We start from the raw sequence: 18,038 nt of genomic DNA, 5'->3' as shown, positions 1-18,038 counted from the left end.
CTGGAAGAGAACCTGTCACCCACTGGCTAGCAGGCAGAGGCTGTGGGCAGTCTAGTGCTCCCGGCCCTCCTTAACCATAGCCCTACCAAGTTTCCCAGTTCCATGAGTTTTGAATTGCTCCAATCCAGGTTCTAATATTTGTAGAGGCAAAACTGTCACCTAAAGTCTTCCTGGCACTAATCTAAACGTAGACCCATCAAGACATGACATGTAACAGCTTACTTAGCCCGCTCTTCAAGGCTTTCCTAAAGGCACAGAGATGGCTAACAGAATGAAGATAGTCCAGCATACTGTCCCATAGCCAAGCAACCTATACAGAAAATGTTCTACCACTAAGGTGAGCTTTCTTAAATTTAAGAACTCCGAGCAAATTGGCATTCGCAGAGTGTAATGATCTAGTTGGAAGATAGCGTTGCAGCTGTTGTCGAAGTGGAAGGGGACCAGTGTGATGAAAAGCTCTATGTACGGTGCTTCAAAACTTTATACGATTGGCCATGGGAGAGATACCTGCTGACTTCTAGAACAAGCATTTGCAATGCAATAGGTCTCGCCGTTACACAAGTATAAGCTATTTGAATTGTAAATGACAATGCCTTTTATTTACATTTTATAAATCAAAACATAAATAAGATATTGTGCTTTATAATGCCAATAGCTAAAACTCAAGTAAAAGCGAGACCTATTGCAAATGCTTGTTCTTTTCTTGTAACCCCCCATGAGGACACCCCATGTTACATGTATTGTTGTGGAAGAGGTGTGGCGCCGCGGCCAGGGCGACTGACGCTGGAATCTGGGGACCACGGTTCGATCCCCGGCTCCGGCGGCAGGTTAGCCCAGCACCATGTGACTCTGGGCAATAGCTCGCTTAATCTTCCCGAAGGCCCCCCAGCGCCTAGAGACCCTTACGGGTGATTGTGCGCTTTACAAATGTGGACTTTACTTTTACTTTACTTTACTCTTGATATGTTAATTACCGCCTAGAGCACTATTTTCTTAAAGCAGGCTGGAGAAAATGGTGCTCAAGGCTATAATGCTTTCAATATAAAAAATTAAATGTATTAATTTAACAAGCGTCCAGTAATGGTGGCCATGCTTTATAATTTTTTCTGTTTGTCCTATGCTTACAATGGGGGCACTCGTGCTTTAGCTTCAAACACCTTAAGCTAAAGCGCGGGTGCTGTGATTGTTTTAAAAGTAAACAAAAACAGATTTTCTACTTCTTTGCTTTTGAAGCAATCGCAGAACCCGAGCTTTAGCGTAAGATTTTCAAGCTAAAGCACAAGTGCCGCAATTGCTTTGTAATGCAATCGCTCTCTCGTTACAGAAAGTGTGAGCTAATGGCGTTGCATTATTAGCAACGCCAATAGCTCAAACATTCAGTAATGCGAGACCTATTGTATTTGCTTATTTAGGTCTGGCTTGATAGTTGCTGTTGCTTAACTTATGTGATCAATAGAAAACACAACGGAGTCTTTAACTTCGCAGACATGTTTGTTCCTTTCAGTACAGCATTTAATTGAGCAGAAGTTTGCTTCCCTTGCCCGTATATTTGGGTGTGCTTGTCAAACGCTTATGCTCAACACAGTGGAGTGAGTTGGTTATTGACTAGCCATTTTTAAAGGCTGTAGGTTTGGTGTATTCAGGAGCGGTTCATGTATGAGGGCGTTGGGGTCGGAGCCCCGCTAGTCTAGTAGGGAGGAGACTGAAAGATTAGTCTGTGGCACTCATACTGCCCTCCCTATGAGTAGCAGTTGCACCACAGCAGTGTACAAACACACAGTGCGCATGTGACATGGACGACTTCAATATTGACCGAGTCCTGTATGCGCAGTGTGTGGTGAGGCAGAGGTAAGGGCAGTCAGGTGCTTCCTAAAGCAGCAGTATTTCCAGGTCTTCGGTCAAGTTATCACCTCGCCCAGATCTGCTACGTAGGTAATGTTCTTTCAGGATCCCGCCTCCCCTTTTGAATGGCTGACCCGTGATACTGTCAGCCTATGAGAATAGGAGGCGGGATCATAGTTGGGACAAAGTATTTCACGTGTCCCGTCTTTACAACCGTTGTTAAAGCCTTTTGCCTCCTGGTCACCCTTCAGCCTCTGCAGCCCTCTGTCTTCTCACTCGGGCTGGTCAGTCGACTTCTGACTCACCTGCATCGTTGCTGGGAGCATTCGGTGACATGTACCTGTGCTAGGGCTATATTTCCCTCCCTCCTTCCTTCACCAGCTGAGAGACGCCGATCGAAGGAACGCCATTACACCAGCCAAAAGTGTGAACACTATTCTCTTTTGTCAAGTTGGCTTTGAGGCCTGAGTTTCTGCCTGGCGTCAGGGTTGGATTGGGATTGAAAATCGGCCCGGGTACGAAAAAAAATCGGCCCACATTTGCATAATGTCTTTCCTCAATTGGCTGTTTCGGCGTAATCTTATATAAAAAAGCGGGGGTAAAAAAAAATGCACGCGTTAGTTTACACTGGTGACACAAGTGAGGCCACTTCTACTCTGGCCCCCTGCCCTGCTCAGTATGAGCACGCGTTACTGGGCCGGTCAGCGAGACAAAGGGAGTGATACCTCTGCCGTTTGCTAAACAGGAGGTAACGAGCGCCCATCTGCCTATAAAACAAGAATTGGAAATGCAATAGGGCTCGCATTAGGAAAGTTTGAGCTATTGGTCTTATAAATGAATTTTTTTTAATTTATGTGCTATTTTTTTTAAAATAGCTAAATTAATAGCTTTGTCATTTACAATGCCAATAGTTATAACTTTCGCAAATGTGACACCTATAGCATTTGCAATGCAACATGTTTTGTATATACGTGACTTAGATGTATTGATATTACAAATAACAATGGCTTTTAATTTTTTTAAATTTATACTTAAATAAATTATTTAACTTGTAATCGCAATAGCTTAAACTTTTGTGAAGGGATGGGGAGAGGGGAGAGGGGATGAGGAGGGGGGATGGGGAAGAGGGGATGGGGAGGGGAGGGGATGGAGGGGAGAGGGGAGGGGAGGGTAGAGGGGATGGAGAGGAGGAGAGGGGATGGAGGGGAGGAGAGGGGATGGAGGGGAGAGGGGATGGGGAGGGGAGTGTAGAGGGGATGGGGAGGGGAGGGGATGGGGAGGGGAGGGGGGAGGGGGAGGGTAGAGGGGATGGAGATGAGGAGAGGGGATGAAGAGGAGGGGAGAGGGGATGAAGAGGAGGGGAGAGGGGATGGAGGGGAGGGGAGGAGAGGGGATGGAGGGGAGGGGAGAGGGGAGGGGATGGGAGAGGGGATGGAGGGGAGGGGATGGGGGAGGGGATGGAGGGGAGGGGATGGAGGGGAGAGGGGATGGAGAGGAGGGGATGGAGAGTGAGGGGAGAGGGGATGGAGAGAGGGGATGGAGGGGAGAGTGAGGGGAGAGGGGATGGAGGGGAGAGTGAGAGGGAGGGGAGAGTGAGGGGAAAGGGGGAGAGTGAGGGGAGAGGGGAGTGAGGAGAGGGGAGAGTGAGGAGAGGGGAGAGTGAGGAGAGGGGAGAGTGAGGAGAGGGGAGAGTGAGGAGAGGGGAGAGTGAGGAGAGGGGAGAGTGAGGAGAGGGGAGAGTGAGGAGAGGGGAGAGTGAGGAGAGGGGAGAGTGAGGAGAGGGGAGGGAGAGGGGAGTGTGGGGAGAGGGGGGTGTGGGGAGAGGGGAGTGTGGGGAGAGGGGAGTGTGGGGAGAGGGGGGTGTGAGGAGAGGGGGGTGTGAGGAGAGGGGGGAGTGAGGAGAGGGGGGAGTGTGAGGAGAGGGGGGAGTGTGAGGAGAGGGGGGAGTGTGAGGAGAGGGGGGAGTGTGAGGAGAGGGGGGAGTGTGAGGAGAGGGGGGAGTGTGAGGAGAGGGGGGAGTGTGAGGAGAGGGGGGAGTGTGAGGAGAGGGGGGAGTGTGAGGAGAGGGGGGAGTGTGAGGAGAGGGGGGAGTGTGAGGAGAGGGGGGAGTGTGAGGAGAGGGGGGGGGAGTGGGGTGTGAGGAGAGGGGGGGGGAGTGGGGTGTGAGGAGAGGGGGGGGGAGTGGGGTGTGAGGAGAGGGGGGGGGGAGTGGGGTGTGAGGAGAGGGGAGGGGAGTGGGGTGTGAGGAGAGGGGAGGGGAGTGGGGTGAGAGGGGAGGGGAGTGGGGTGTGAGGAGAGGGGAGGGGAGTGGGGTGTGAGGAGAGGGGAGGGGAGTGGGGTGTGAGGAGGGAGGGGGTGTGAGGAGGGAGGGGGGGGCTTTGAGAGGCAGGAAGGGAAGAATTGGAGAGAGTAAGGGTGACGAGACGCACAGGGAGCAGCAGCCTTTGATGTGCCGGCCGGCCGTGGGCAGTTAATAATTAGGGGAGGAGAAATGCCAGAGCGCACGCTGGGGGAAGCTTGTGGGAGGGAGGTTGGTGGCTTTGATGCGTGCACGCGCTTTTTTCACGGGCACAGCATCAAATCGCCCGTTTGGTTAAGCTCTCATTAAGAAAGTTTAATCCAGTAATAAATATAGGCGAAGGCCGGTCGTTAAAGTTTGTGTGCCTGCTTCATTCTGGTTCCCGGGGATATGACTGTGGTTCTTAAAAGATCTCTATATTCATGTAAAAATAGTGAGTCGAGCTGTATCCCCGGGAGGTCAAGTTCTGGCAGTTAATTCATTGAGTGAAAAAATCACATGTATGTTGGCGGTGGGAGTGGAGGGGGTATGCACGGATGGAACAATACTGCAAACGTCACCAGAGGAACTTATTCTCATTTATGCGTTGGCAAAAATTCTCCCACTGTCAGACGAAGCCCATTATTTATTCATTTGATCGTATAATAAAATGGGCATGTTATGTCTGTTTTGGAGAAAGCTTGGAGATCAGAAGAAGCTTGTATTTTTCTGTGTTACTGTGCTGCGAATGTAATGATTGCTTTAATAACAAGCATTGGAAATGCAATAGGTCTTGCATTAGAAAAGTTGGAGCTATTGATTTTGTAAATGACAATTTTTTTTGTGTTGGTCTTGAAAATAGCAAAATTAATAGCTTTGTCATTTACAATGCCAATACGTTTAACTTTTTCAAATGCGACACCTATAGCATTTGTAATGCAACATGTTTTGTATGTATGTGACGTACAGGAGGAAAAACTCAAGCAACCCCAGGTGGGTGACTAGGGACCAACTGGCTAATTTGATGCATTACCTTTGGTGATCCCATATGAAAGTTAGCACTTAAGTATAAAAGTGTAACTCCAAGTGGACGTGGCCAGCAACATTGTCGAGTAGCCGCATCTACACAGAGCTCAAGCAATCCACACAAAATCCTGCTTATAATCCTGCTGTTCGGCCACATTCGAGCATAACCGCACTTAGATCTGGGTAAAGGGAAACATGCTTCAGCAAAAAAAGGTAGCTGAAGTCCAGATTAAAGCAAAGGAAACGCCGGAAAGCGGGATACCAATGGATCACACGTAGTGCCGAGAGACACAATATGGCAACGCCTCTGGGCCAACAAAAAGCAGAAGCAGAGAAGTAAAACGGGAGAGGTCGATACTCCTTAGCAGGTGAAAGTAAATCCAAGACGGAAGCTCGGACACACTCGGAGCCGGCTGGGGCTGGAAGGAGCTGCACCCGGAAGGAGCTGCACCCGGGAGGCGACTATCGCAGTGGGAAGGTGTGTTAGGCATCAGATTACAGGACAAAAGGGATGCAGCCTGCTTAGGCTTCTGAGACCTAAGATGCTGTAAGCGGCAAATAAGGAGGAAGTTAACAGACCCCCTCCATACTCCAACACAGCGGCACATGGGAATGGCTGAGCAATGCGAGAATACAAGTGAGGCTTACGTAGGCCGGAGCTACTTACATCAATAAAGAAAGGGTGAAGAAACAAGCGTGTTACTCTGGGCATTGCTGTGGGGAGGAGGGAAGGGGGCGAGGGGAGGATAAACGCGAGACACGGCCTGTCTGCCGTGAAAGTACGGCCGGCCGGCTGTGAATAATTAGGGGCGGAGGGAGGAGCTGGGCAACAGATGGCTGGCTTTGATGTGCACGCGCTTTATGTCAATGCGCTTGCGCATTGAGCTTGCTTTTCACGGGCACTGGGGGAAATCGCCAGTTTGGTTAACCTCTTGATAAGCCCCTATATTCTCGCAAGCTCAATGCGCATGCACATTGACAGGCAAGACCTATAAACACAATCAAGGGCCGCTTTTTCGTCATTACGGGCCTTGGCTGAGCATGGCTCATCTATTTTGAGGGTGTGGGGGTCTGTCATATTTTATGTTTCTTGTCAGAGGGATGAAGGTTTATTTCACCAAGATGGGGACTCACTCATTGGGAAATTGTGTGGTAAATGTGCAAACTCACTAGACAGGTAAAGATTGATAGAGCCATAATGACTTCAAATATAGTCAAGGTAATAGACAAGAGCATTACTTGGCAGAAGAATGGCCATGCAGAAAAGAGAATTTTAAAGGTACCTTGATGGATATGGAAATGCATGCCATTACCTAGTTAGTTCTTCTGCAAGAAAACCCTATCACAGAATGAAATTAATCAAGCCCTTGCCAGTTTCTTGGCAGAGCCATAAAAAATTTCAATCATACGCCATAATAAATGTGTAGAAAATATTGTTGTTGAGAAATGCAACGCAAGAAGGAACACATACAAAAGCTGGAGTTCGCTTTTTTGTCCTTCTGCAGCCTTAAAAAAGTAGCAACCCAACAAAATACATTCTGTGCTCTTCAGCTTGATTTAATGCCATCATTTAGCATTTCATCGAATTGAAATTTGGCACACTGTTGACCAGATGCAAGCACGTCTGTCGTTATTTGTTTATCGGACATGAGTTATCCTTTGAAAGTTTAACTATTGCTTTGTTCGGACTGCTAAAGGTAGGGTTGTCTTGTTAATAATGGTGATAACTTGATATGAATTATGAAAATTCAAGCAAAGTACCTCTGTATATGCAATATTCTGTGTCTACTGTACAATCTAAATAGACATTTTGATTGCACAGTTGGTGTTACTACTTTTGCTTCATACTTTGATATTTTGTACAGGCCGAATGCGGGTTAGGACTCTGCGAGCAATAAAACGCAGCAGTCTTGTCTTCCCCCCTCCCATCTTCGTGCGCTGAACGCCTGCCAAATGTTGTTTGCACAAGGATGTGCACAAAAGAGACAAGACCAGAGACCACACCTTGTGACCTGTGCTGTGGCCAGACTTGAGTCTCATTTGTCCTGACTCTGAGGCAGTGCCTTTTTGTCATGTTGTGTGATCCAGTGGCCATATGGGGGTGGGGATCTGAAGGGAACAACATGAAAAGACAACTGTCCTGACAGTTAAAATGCTTCAGTTGAAGTGTAAGGCACGAGTCTCCTGTGCTGTGATCAGAAGGAGGGGTTGGACAGCTAAACAAGCCTTTTTGCCTGTGGGCCTGCTTCCCAGAAAGAAATGTAAATGTGTGCAACTGGTCAATCTGCAAATGTAAAGGGTTCTTAGAAGCTGCTATTGGCTTGAATTGATGGAATCACTTGAAGCTTCCTGAAATCTTTGTCATAACTACGCTTTCACCCATGCTTTATTAGCCTTGCCTTCTCAAATATGCTTGAAAATGCACCACTTGCCTACCCTTTTTTCAAAATTCTCGGAGAACACCCTTTCTTCCCCCCCGCCCCCCAACCTCCCCAAAGGACCCCCTCCTAATGGCCTCGCCGCTGGGCACTCACTGCTAACTTTTACGCCCCCCACTTTCATATGTCCCCAGCCGCCACTGGATGTATTTATTATGAGAAAATATGCTTAAGACGGTATGGTATTTATTGTGAAAAACATTTGTTAAAGCTAGTAAGCATTTAAGGATTGATTCTTATTACACTGTTAAGGTCTTTAGACTGGTATTGTAAGATGGAATTGCTCAGATCAATGTAGTAGGCAATGGATTTGAAGCTTATACCCTCACAAGTCGTACAAAGTGCTTAATAGTGAAAGTTAAGGTGAGTGAAAGGAAAGTACACTTATAGCAATTTAATTGGTATCAATGAGTGCAGCAGCAAAGGATGCACAAGTAAATCTCATTGTACTATATGTATTCGATAGTGTGGAGTCCTAAGCATATTTTATTGTAAAATGAGCTTTATTTTCCTAGAATCCATATCATACAATGGTTTACTAAGCAGACTAATTTAAAGAATATTTTGTGACAATTAAAGCTCATATTGATAAGATATGTACATATATTCAAGCATGAAGGGAATGTAGGAATATCCAGGTGTCCTAATTTAAAAAAAGTGTTTCTATGAGGTGAACTCCCAAGTCCTACTTGGAATAGGTGATGATGCTGTCAATGATGTGACATTAGATAAATGAGACACTGTCAACAGAACACTTGAAATATGAAATCTGCGCATGTGGTGTATGGCAAGTTCTGGGGCATTGCTGGCTGCATCGGCATGAGGTCTGAAAGGATGGTGATTGGTTTCCTTTCATCCTCTCCTTTTTATCTTTAGACCAGGCATACTGAAAAGGACCTTGAACTCTCAGAGCACCGATGATAACCACAGTAAGAGGTCCCGCACTTCGTCAGTCAGCTCTATGAACAACACATGCACCGCTGGGATACCCTCATCTGTGCGGAATGCAATCGCCAGCTCCTATAGCTCTATGCGTGGCATGGTGAAGGTAATGGTTGGCTTAATACTACCGTTTATTCTGGCTTTAAATGCATTTTTTACAGGAGAACACTACTACTGACGAGCTTCTAAGGGTAGGCTCACCATGTGATATCCAGCCTCTTTACTGGGGAATTGTAGGTCATTCCTCACAGTCTGTGACAACCCTATAGATACCAGAATTTCTGTTGGCTAAATGTTATCTTGGTCTTTGGAATGTAAGACTACTGAAGCATGTTCCATACGTGCTCTGAACATGTACTTTGTAGCATGCAGTATATGCCCCCCTTTTTTTTTTTCTCTGCAGTTTCAGGACTTAATTGTAGTAGAAGCTGTTGATTGAGCAATTGCATGGGGATCCAGATTACAACAGCAATGTCGAAAGGCTTGTCTTGCAAGATGTGCCATTGGAACGTGAATGCAGTACTACTGTAGCACTAAAGTGCTATGAGTGAGTTGGGTTTCTTTTGTGAGGCGCATGTTTGATGCTTGGCTGCTAGCTACCTATTGCCTTTCAACAAAAAGTGATTGGATGAAGTCCTAATGGAGGGGACCATCTCTTATCACAGGGATGTACGTTGGTATTTTCAGATCAGGGTACTGCAAATTAAGTTGCAATGATCCCCTATGGAAATCACACTACAGGCATTGATTTATGTCTGTGGTACAGACGGTAATCCATTGAACTAGCAGTGGTAAAGGAAAGTTTTCATGTGGTAGCACGAAGTTACATATTGATGGAAAGGTCTCTTTCAATTAATGTTCAGTTCCATGCCATCTTGTTATACTTTGGACAAAGTGAATGGATATGGAAAAGTTCCAAAGGGCGTGTGATCTTACTCTTCTCATTAAGACTCTGCCAATTTCAATAGTTGTTGAATAGCTTACGGTTTGTCTCTTGGCGAGGTCCAAGAGTAAGTATCTGATATGAGGTGGATCTAGTATTTAATCCATGAATGAGATGTAGTCTGCTTTAGGGTTGAAGATAATAGATGAGAATGCTATCCCTTATCCCCAGGTTAAGAAACTCATTTTTTGGTGTTTTTCAAGGTGATAGTTGCTTGCTTTCCACAGATTCTAACTGTTTGTAGTGTGAGACTTGTGATGGGGCCTGTAGAGGCAGAATTTCAGAAGCTTTCCTTGTTCATGTTGATTGTGACAATATTATGCGTGAAGTTATGCAGGTACTTAATCTGTGAATAGGGGTATTGTGATAATAGAAGACCAAGTCCAGTCAAAGATTGACACAAAATGAAATCTGACGTGTTATTATATTCTTTTTAAATAAAGGCTTCAAGAAGTGGGACATCACCGTTGTCCAGTCCGTCATCGTCTCGGTCACAGACACCGGAGAGACCTGCCAAGAAAACCAGGTGAAGCCTAGTGACCCCAGCTGTACATCTTCTATTTGCTCTCTGCATTCACACATACCCTGTTCTCTTATTTGGCTTTTCAACCAAGGAATGTACCTTGATGTGTTGCTAATAGTGCGCTGAGGGCTGTCCTGGTGCCTTACCAACATATTTCTTAAACATGCATTTGTGGGTGTCTTGTGGCTTTAAGGAGATTAAGATCTTGAGTGGCAGTCACGTAGCCAGAAACTGTAGAAATGTGACTGACTGCAGTGTAGGTTTGGATCTGTCAATTTTTCATGAATTATTTTCTCCCACAGGGAAGATGCATTGCACCAGTCCAATTCTAGTACTCCAAAATCAGATGGCAAGGAACCACCGATTGGAAAAGGTGAGCCCATCAGTGAAATACTCTGAGATGGGGAGGGGGAGGATTGCAGTGGTCACTGGGTGGTTGCTACTTAGTAATTGGTGATCTTTTGATTTAAAAATGTACTTGCTAGTGATTGCCAGCTATAAATGATGGTGTTTAGTGGGGTTGCACTACCTATGCTTTTGTGTCGCCGTGTAAGACTTACAGTGTGATGAACCATGTTTAGTGCTGTGAGAAGATGTCACTTTTTACTAGGAAAAATGTATTTGGCATTTCAATTGTAATCCATTTGAAGCTCTCCCTTCTCATTTTGTTGACCAGCTTTACTGTGTACACTTATAAGAATTATTTTTCTCCTATTGTTGCAGACATGCCAGTCCTTGTGCAGAAGCCAAATTCTTTGAGTTTATTCACCTCTCCCAGCAGTGATGGGAAACGGAAGCGCAAGATGCAGCTCCTGGCTTTGAGACGCCGGGATCCACTGGTCATGGTACAGCCTTTCCACATACTGCATTATTTCGATGTCTGCATGAGTGACAATCAAAGGTTACTAAGCTGAAGGTGTTGTGGACCGAGTCTTTGGGCCCCATGCATACTTATCCAGTAGTTGCGATTGGCTAATTTCAGTACCATAGGTTCAATAAAGTAGTTCATCTGGAGTCATGGGATGACCATCCTTTGACTGATTTTGTCTTTTGCAAAGCAGATGTCTGGGTCAAACGAGACCCACAGGTAACATCCTTTCATTTGTGGGCTCAAAGTTGTGGCTGTCTTGGATGGGGTGCCTATAACCTGATCAGTTTTGGTACATTTTAGTTACAGCAAGTAGTTCCCGTTCTTCCGTTAATAGATGTAACTTAAGCATTTGGCGATTTAAGCCCCCTGGCCCATGGAAGTTTTCCACATTCGTTTGAAATTAGTCATTGGGACTGCTCATCAAGGGCTATATGTACATTTAAATAGCTGTCTAGGAACTATGCACTCTCCAAGAGACCTGCATGACATAGTGTTGCCTATTTCTTTGTTGGTGACCCTGCTGCAGAGCTACGACTATTTTTGTTAATGTATATCTCCTACCTTTATATGACCTCCTTGCTTCTTACCTGACTTTCTATTCTGCTCTAGTAACAAGCCTGTGGACCCAGAAGAGACTTTGTGGGGGACTTCTCTGGGGTGTGGATGTGTAGGAATGGGGCTGGTTAGAGGTCCCTTCCGTAGCCTGTTAAACGTATGGCTCATGAAACTCTTGGTCCTCACTCTCCTTTTGTGAAGACTGTACACCCGGCTAATCTGCTTTTCTGTTAGCAGCCCTGCTACAGCAGTGCATTCCAGCAGTGCATTCCAGCCATGAAACCGGCTTTTATCTCTTTCAGCTTTAGACTTTTCTAAAGAGACATGCCTTTAAACATGCGAAAATATTTAGCGGTCTTAAATTAGTTTAAGAACTCCCAAAACTGGAAAGCAGTTAAGGTGGTGTATCTGGTGAATGCAACTAGAACAGTTATTTTAAATAACCTTTCAAAACTTTAGCTTTTATACTCTAGCAAAACGTTCTTACCTTTCCATTCAGAAATATAACCTGTAGCAGTATTCTGGCTACTGCCTCTCCTCACTCTCCGCTTCTGTGCAGAAAAAACTGACTAGCCCATGTGTTGAATTATCTCTGAATATTAGAACTGCTTGAGATTGCCTGGTGCAGTTTACCAGCTTATATTTTGGAGGAAAACTCACTTAATCTCAATTTAAATATTTTTCTTGTAGAGGCCATTAGATCTTGTTTTGGATTTGTCCTATTTTTTTCCAAGTGGATACATTTGTGGTTAAAGATGCTAACTGAAAACTTTAGAGGTTGGAATTCCGACAGAGGCATCTTCACTGCCTTCCTGTTCAACGTTTGTCTTCATTTAAATGTGTACTAAAATAATACATTGTGTTAATGTTCTTGAAAGCTTTGTTTGTCATTAAAATGTAACTGAACAAAGGTGGCGTAGTAGCTGTAAAGTTTCTTGTACAATGGCTGACCAACTCAGTGTGTATGTGTTTTTGTTTTTTTGGCTAGCCACCCCCTCCACAGCTGGGTTACAGTGTGACTGCAGAAGACCTCGATGCTGAGAAAAAAGCAGCACTGCAATACATTAATAAAGCCTTGGAGGACGAACCAAGCGGTAACTACGTACTAATTTTGTACTTCTAACTTGTGCCTTTGGACCAGCATTTTCAAGGCTCTGCGTTTAACACAGAATTGTATTTTCTGCTTCTGCCATCCCACTGGTTGTAGTAGGATTAATGTTCACATAGAGTGGTACCAACACAATACGTGCTGCCTTTTTAGACCGCAGTGGATCTAAAACCCCACATTCAAATACATGTCTGCTTGGTTTGTGCTTTGAGAAGCTGTAGGAAGCACAGAATTTAAAAGAAATCTGGAGTGATGTACCCTTTCTCTTGCTTGGTATTCTTCTATTTTAATAGTTTAATCTCATTGTTTAATTATTACAGTCTCTTCTGCAGCCCCTTCTTCCAGCACTACCACAGAAACAATGGCAAGCAGGCTTTCTCTTGCCTTTACCGTTGAAACTACTGTGACATCTGCACCATCAATTGGAATAAATACATCACTGGAGATTCCGAAAGAGATGCAGAAACCAGGCACTACTACAGGTGATAATTGGCAGGGGTGACGTGCTCGTTTGAGTAGCTACAATGTTAATGGGAATGTAGAGTATTAGATGTCCCAACCTCAGACTCTGCCAATGCATTTGCATTCATGTATTGAGGTTTCATTTTTATATTTATGTAGTGTAGTGCTTATTAAGAGATTCTCCATCAATACATTCTGTTGTGATAGTGCCCCACAGGAATTAGGAAAATGAGTACAGTTTAATTTCCTTTTACATAACTTAAAAGGACACCAGCATTTAGCTCTTAATTCTTTTGGATCTGTTTTGCCTTAACAGACTTCCTGAAAAGCATTTGTATGATTTAACATAGGTTGATCTTGCTTAGTAGTGTGATTGCAATGGTCTTGGTTTGTAGTTACACTGCAAATTGCATGTTTTTGATGTTAATAAATGTATTCGGCTAAGGAAGTGCATGGTAATTAAGGAAATTGGTTGTAAAACTGTATTGTCAATTTTCTTGAACTTTAAGTCAGTTTCGTGCCTACAAGCATCTTAAGTTTCACAATGCTTGCGCAGAACTAGGATTGAGGTTTTTGTGATGGCTTTGATACATGAAAGGCCTTGAAATACTTTGCTTTTAAGGGGATTGTACGATCGATGGAGTATTTTAAGAAATGAGGTTTTTTATTATTTGCCCTGTTACCTTGTCGGACATGAATTGTACAGTTAAGTTTCTAGCCACAAATGCACGTTTCAGAGTACTAGTAATAAACACCCCTGGGGTGTCCGAGCTGACGAGGGTCTTCTGGGAAGCCCCTTACTGGAATCATGCCACTGCCCTTTCAGCTTGCATGCCCCTGTGAGGGAGAAAATGACAGTTGACATGGCACACTGCCTGGGTGCCATGACCACTAGCACCGCCTCATGGCATAGGTAATTCACTCCTCTAGCAGGCCTCGCCGCTCTAAGCCTGGGTGCACTATACCACAGGTATGAGCAGATATGCCTCATAACTGTTGAGCGTCCATTTCCTAATCGTGTAAGTGCCAGCTAAGCCATAAAGAGTACATGGGCTGAAAACTCAAATCCTCTAGTTCCACAGCACCATGATGGCTTCACTGAACACAGGAGTGTTTGGTGCCAAACTACTCCTTTCAATAAATCCACACTGATGCCAGTGTGGGATTTATTGTACCATGTACCCAGAGGAAACCTCAGATGCCCCCCTGACTCCCTGCCAACCCTGGAGTGGTATCCGACTACCTGTAGACAGCCACCACCAGACCTGTTTCTGGACCCCTGGGTAGAGTGCTCCTGCTCTCTGGGACCAGAAACAATGCATATCCTGGGCAGAGGTGTCATGCCTCCTCCCCCAGAATGGGCTAGTGCTCGCAAACTGGATCTTCAACTGTTGCCTTTGTAATGTGACCCCACCGCACCCAGCATCTGCTGCTAACAGCAGATGGCCGGCCCCGGTTTACACCCCCACCTTTGGTGGGAAAAACTGGGGGGAAATCAAAGAATAGGTGTTTCCACCCCTAAGGGGAGGAAGCAAGGTGAAGCAGACTTTACAGTCTCCACCATCGGTCAGGGCTAGTTCTATGCCCCCTCCCACAGGAGGGTAGCATAATTGATTTAGTCGTCCCAGGTAAGGTGCTGTAGGAAGCTGGTTCTGTATATTTCTAGAGCCATTCCTGGTGCGGGTAAGTGAAATAATACTTTGCACAATCTTCTACAGTGATTTACAGTTGAATGCAGGTTCAGATGTAGTTGGTTGAATTACAGGTAAGTTAACAGTTCAGAACTACTATTTAGGTATTTTACAGATTACTGTGCACATTACTTTTTAGATTAGCAAAAGTAACTTCAAAGTAATCCGTGTGATATACCTAGATATAGCACTGAAACATTTCCTAGCCAAAACGTAAGTAATTCACTTTTAGTACCTTTGCCGTTTTCAATATTTCATACAAACCAACTCCACCCCACACTTGCATTTTCAAGGAAAAGCAGTCCATGCAATCCAATGGAAGGAAATTAAGTTAATGGCTTGCAGGTAAGTACTTATTTGTGAGAGTTGGTGTTCTGGGTTAAAACAAGACTCCCCCCCCCCCCCCCCCCCCCTTCCCGGTCGTGGATGCAATCTTAGAACACCCTCTGCGGCACTATGGTTGCCAGGTGCAGAGTGCTGAGGCCCAATGTTATTCAAAGGGTGATAGGGGGCCTCTGGTTGGTTTCTGCTCACGAGCAGGTCCACAAGGTTGTGGTAGCAAAGCTCCTGGTATAATACTCAGGGCAAAGGGGATCAGTGTTAGCACACCAGGTGCAGGGGCAGCTGGGTTCAGGGTGCTGGTTTTGGATTTTGGCTGCAGGCTCGGTCCAGGAAGACTTTGGGAGAAACCAACAGCTGGGCAGGTAAGTTGGAGGGCTCAGGGACGTAGGTGCACCTGGGGGTCTCTTCTCCAGCGAGCAGGGTGGCTGGATGCACAGGTGTGTTTAGGTCGCATTTCACCTTACCAGCCCCTCTCGTTTGGGGGGAGGGGATTATGGTTTTCGTGCAGAGGCTGCAGGTGACGTCGCTGGGACATGTGGACCACTCAAACTCGGGCCGTAGGCGACTGGTGCAGAGGTGGTTCCAGGCGTTGGGTTTCTTTCCTCAGCAGGCTTGGAGTCTTTCTTTGGTGTTTCTTCTGAACAGAGCTGCTGTTCACAGGATATCCGGTCTTTGTTGCACTCTCCTCTGCTGGGCGTTGTCTTTCATCCTTTTTTAAGTTTAACTAATAGTGAGCTGTAAAGCCATGTCATGGCACCACCACTTTAAGGTCCATTCACACACTTCACATGTGCTGCACAAAGCCATTCACACTGCCGGTCACAGAGCACTTGTATCAACAAACCACTGCCATTCAAGGGCCTATTGCACTCCTATTCCCAGAGGACTGAAATAGCAGTCATGCAATCTACCAGCTTGCATGCAAACACACTTGGACAGGGGTACTCCGTCAAAACGTGGCGCATGTCCTGTCCACAGTTATGTGTTCTGTGACTACCATGTTTTGATGGACGGTGAAGGTGGCAACCAACCAAAAGCAAGACCAATGTGTTTCGCTCAAATGGAGTCAGTAAAAGCCTAGTGGCCCACTTCTAATATTGTGGAAAAATTATTGGATTACAGTCCTTTCCAAGTTCGATTGAAGAAAGTCTAAAGCTTTGCAGCTGCTAATGTAATGGGCCACTTATTGATTTGCGATAATCTGTCGCCTCCTCTTTAGTTCTATCCAAAAACTTCACTTTTGTGTGGTACTGAGTGAAGCAAGTTAGAATACACGCCTGGCTGAATCGGCATTGGGGGAAATAATGCTGCTTGTCCTTGCTCTCTTTGCCTGAAGAGAACTCTGCATCACCAGTATGGTGAACTCTTTTTCTCTATTGCAGAAATTGTCGGCGCCCATCTTGTAGCTTTGCAATGTCCTCCTCAGCAACTGCAGTAGATGCTACTGCTTCTACAGCTGTAGGGCTGTTTATGGTCAGTTGAAAGACATTCCTCTGCCCTATACTTGTAATTGGGTATGCAGTTGGGCATGTGAACCTCTAATACCTGACCCACATATTATAACCATACAAATGCTAAGAATTTAACTGCGAGCAGTTTCTTGGAACACAATGCTCTGGAGCTTCTTACAAACAAGCTCCGGTAATCTTAGGAGTACCTTTTTGGATTTTACTGCAAACCAGTGTCAACTTTGTATAGCTCACAAAACAACTGGACGACTATTATAGAAGTTGTTCATATAAAGGTGTTAACCTTTTATGAGGAGTATTTGCACAAGCTACCAAACCATCTTCTCACTAACTCCTAACGTGGAAGGCCAACCTGCAGATTTATAATGTGGAGTCCGTCCCTGTATATCCCCCCCTCCCAGTACGGAGATCTGGGGCTAAATCCATAGTTTTGCTCTAAATACCATTCCAGTTCAAACTCAGCCATATGCAAATCCATTTTGACCCTGTTTTCCATGAGAACAGTCCAGCCTGGACTGTAAACGAGCATCCTGGTACCGGTTTTGGGTTTTCACCCCCTCATCAGCCAGGCTAGCTTGACTCCAGTGGCATGGAGTCCCATGAGGGACAGGGGCAAGACTGATTTGCATATGGCTGGATCCAAACATGGGTGGCGTGGTGAGCAAAAGAACAATGGATTAAATCCAGATCCTTGTTACAGAGCATTGTTCAACATTCCACCCATCAATTGCTTCTTTTGCATTTGTAACCAGCTATTTTGCTTGGTATGTTCTGCCTGAACATCATTCACCCACTTAACAAGATCAAGGACTTGTCAACCTTTACATTCTTTCCGAGAGTATTAATGTCTGGAAACTTTGCAAACATTTTCCATAACCGGCTGAATTTTAAACAACTTGTCCTGATCTAGGTGTTCTGGGGCAATGCAGCAGAATTATCATTAAAATGTAGCATACGCTTCAAAATTAAAAACCGGACTGTTCATTATTGGTGCAAAGGGTGGTATTGCCCTGACCGTACTAGTAGTCCAGTAGGGCTGTATGGTTGATTTGTGCACTACTCCCATGTTTAGCATTAGGCTCTGTGTGTCTTTTTTTTTTTTTTTTTTAATGGATAAATCCCCAAGTGAAGTGGGTAGTATATGTGTGTGCCTCAAATTGTATTGGTGCACAATTTCCTCTAGGAAATTTTAATCCCGAAAAACTTGGAAATAGTCAATATTGAGAAGTTGCAGTATATACCTTACATTCAGTATCTGCAATGAATGAGTATATTTGTGGCCAAATTAAATTGAGGCTTCCAAGTGCACGCACTGCCTGGGCTTGGTAAGGTACCTGCCTGCGCTATGGATTGGACAACCCTGTCACTTGCTCTCAGCTGCAGTCTGTCCATGTGAAGGTACATAACCACTACCATAGACCTGTTTCTCGGATTCACTGGAAGATCAATCCTCAACTGAAAACTCTGCTGCAAAAATCATGTACACAGTCTGCTCTCTTAACCCCTTCGCTGCGGGGGTTATTCCCCCGGTGTGCTGGGGGTGGAGGA

General features: G+C 45.3%; 1 protein-coding gene across 2 annotated transcripts in view; it reads left to right on the top strand.

The window, feature by feature from the left end:
• POM121 (POM121 transmembrane nucleoporin) overlaps window positions 1-18,038 on the top strand; it is a 107,444-nt gene that overhangs the window by 7,605 nt on the left and 81,801 nt on the right. For both annotated transcript variants that reach the window (XM_078679588.1, XM_078679587.1), the window contains exons 5-10: window positions 8,461-8,632; window positions 9,913-9,995; window positions 10,295-10,365; window positions 10,716-10,837; window positions 12,407-12,512; window positions 12,847-13,008. In XM_078679588.1, coding sequence (XP_078535714.1) covers window positions 8,461-8,632; window positions 9,913-9,995; window positions 10,295-10,365; window positions 10,716-10,837; window positions 12,407-12,512; window positions 12,847-13,008 — 716 coding nt within the window. The remainder of the gene's footprint in view (window positions 1-8,460; window positions 8,633-9,912; window positions 9,996-10,294; window positions 10,366-10,715; window positions 10,838-12,406; window positions 12,513-12,846; window positions 13,009-18,038) is intronic.

The sequence above is a fragment of the Lissotriton helveticus genome, chromosome 3_1 (assembly GCF_964261635.1).
Source record: "Lissotriton helveticus chromosome 3_1, aLisHel1.1, whole genome shotgun sequence".
NCBI lineage: Eukaryota > Metazoa > Chordata > Amphibia > Caudata > Salamandridae > Lissotriton > Lissotriton helveticus.
Note: the sequence above shows the minus strand (reverse complement) of the source record. Positions and strands in the feature narration are given on the sequence as shown.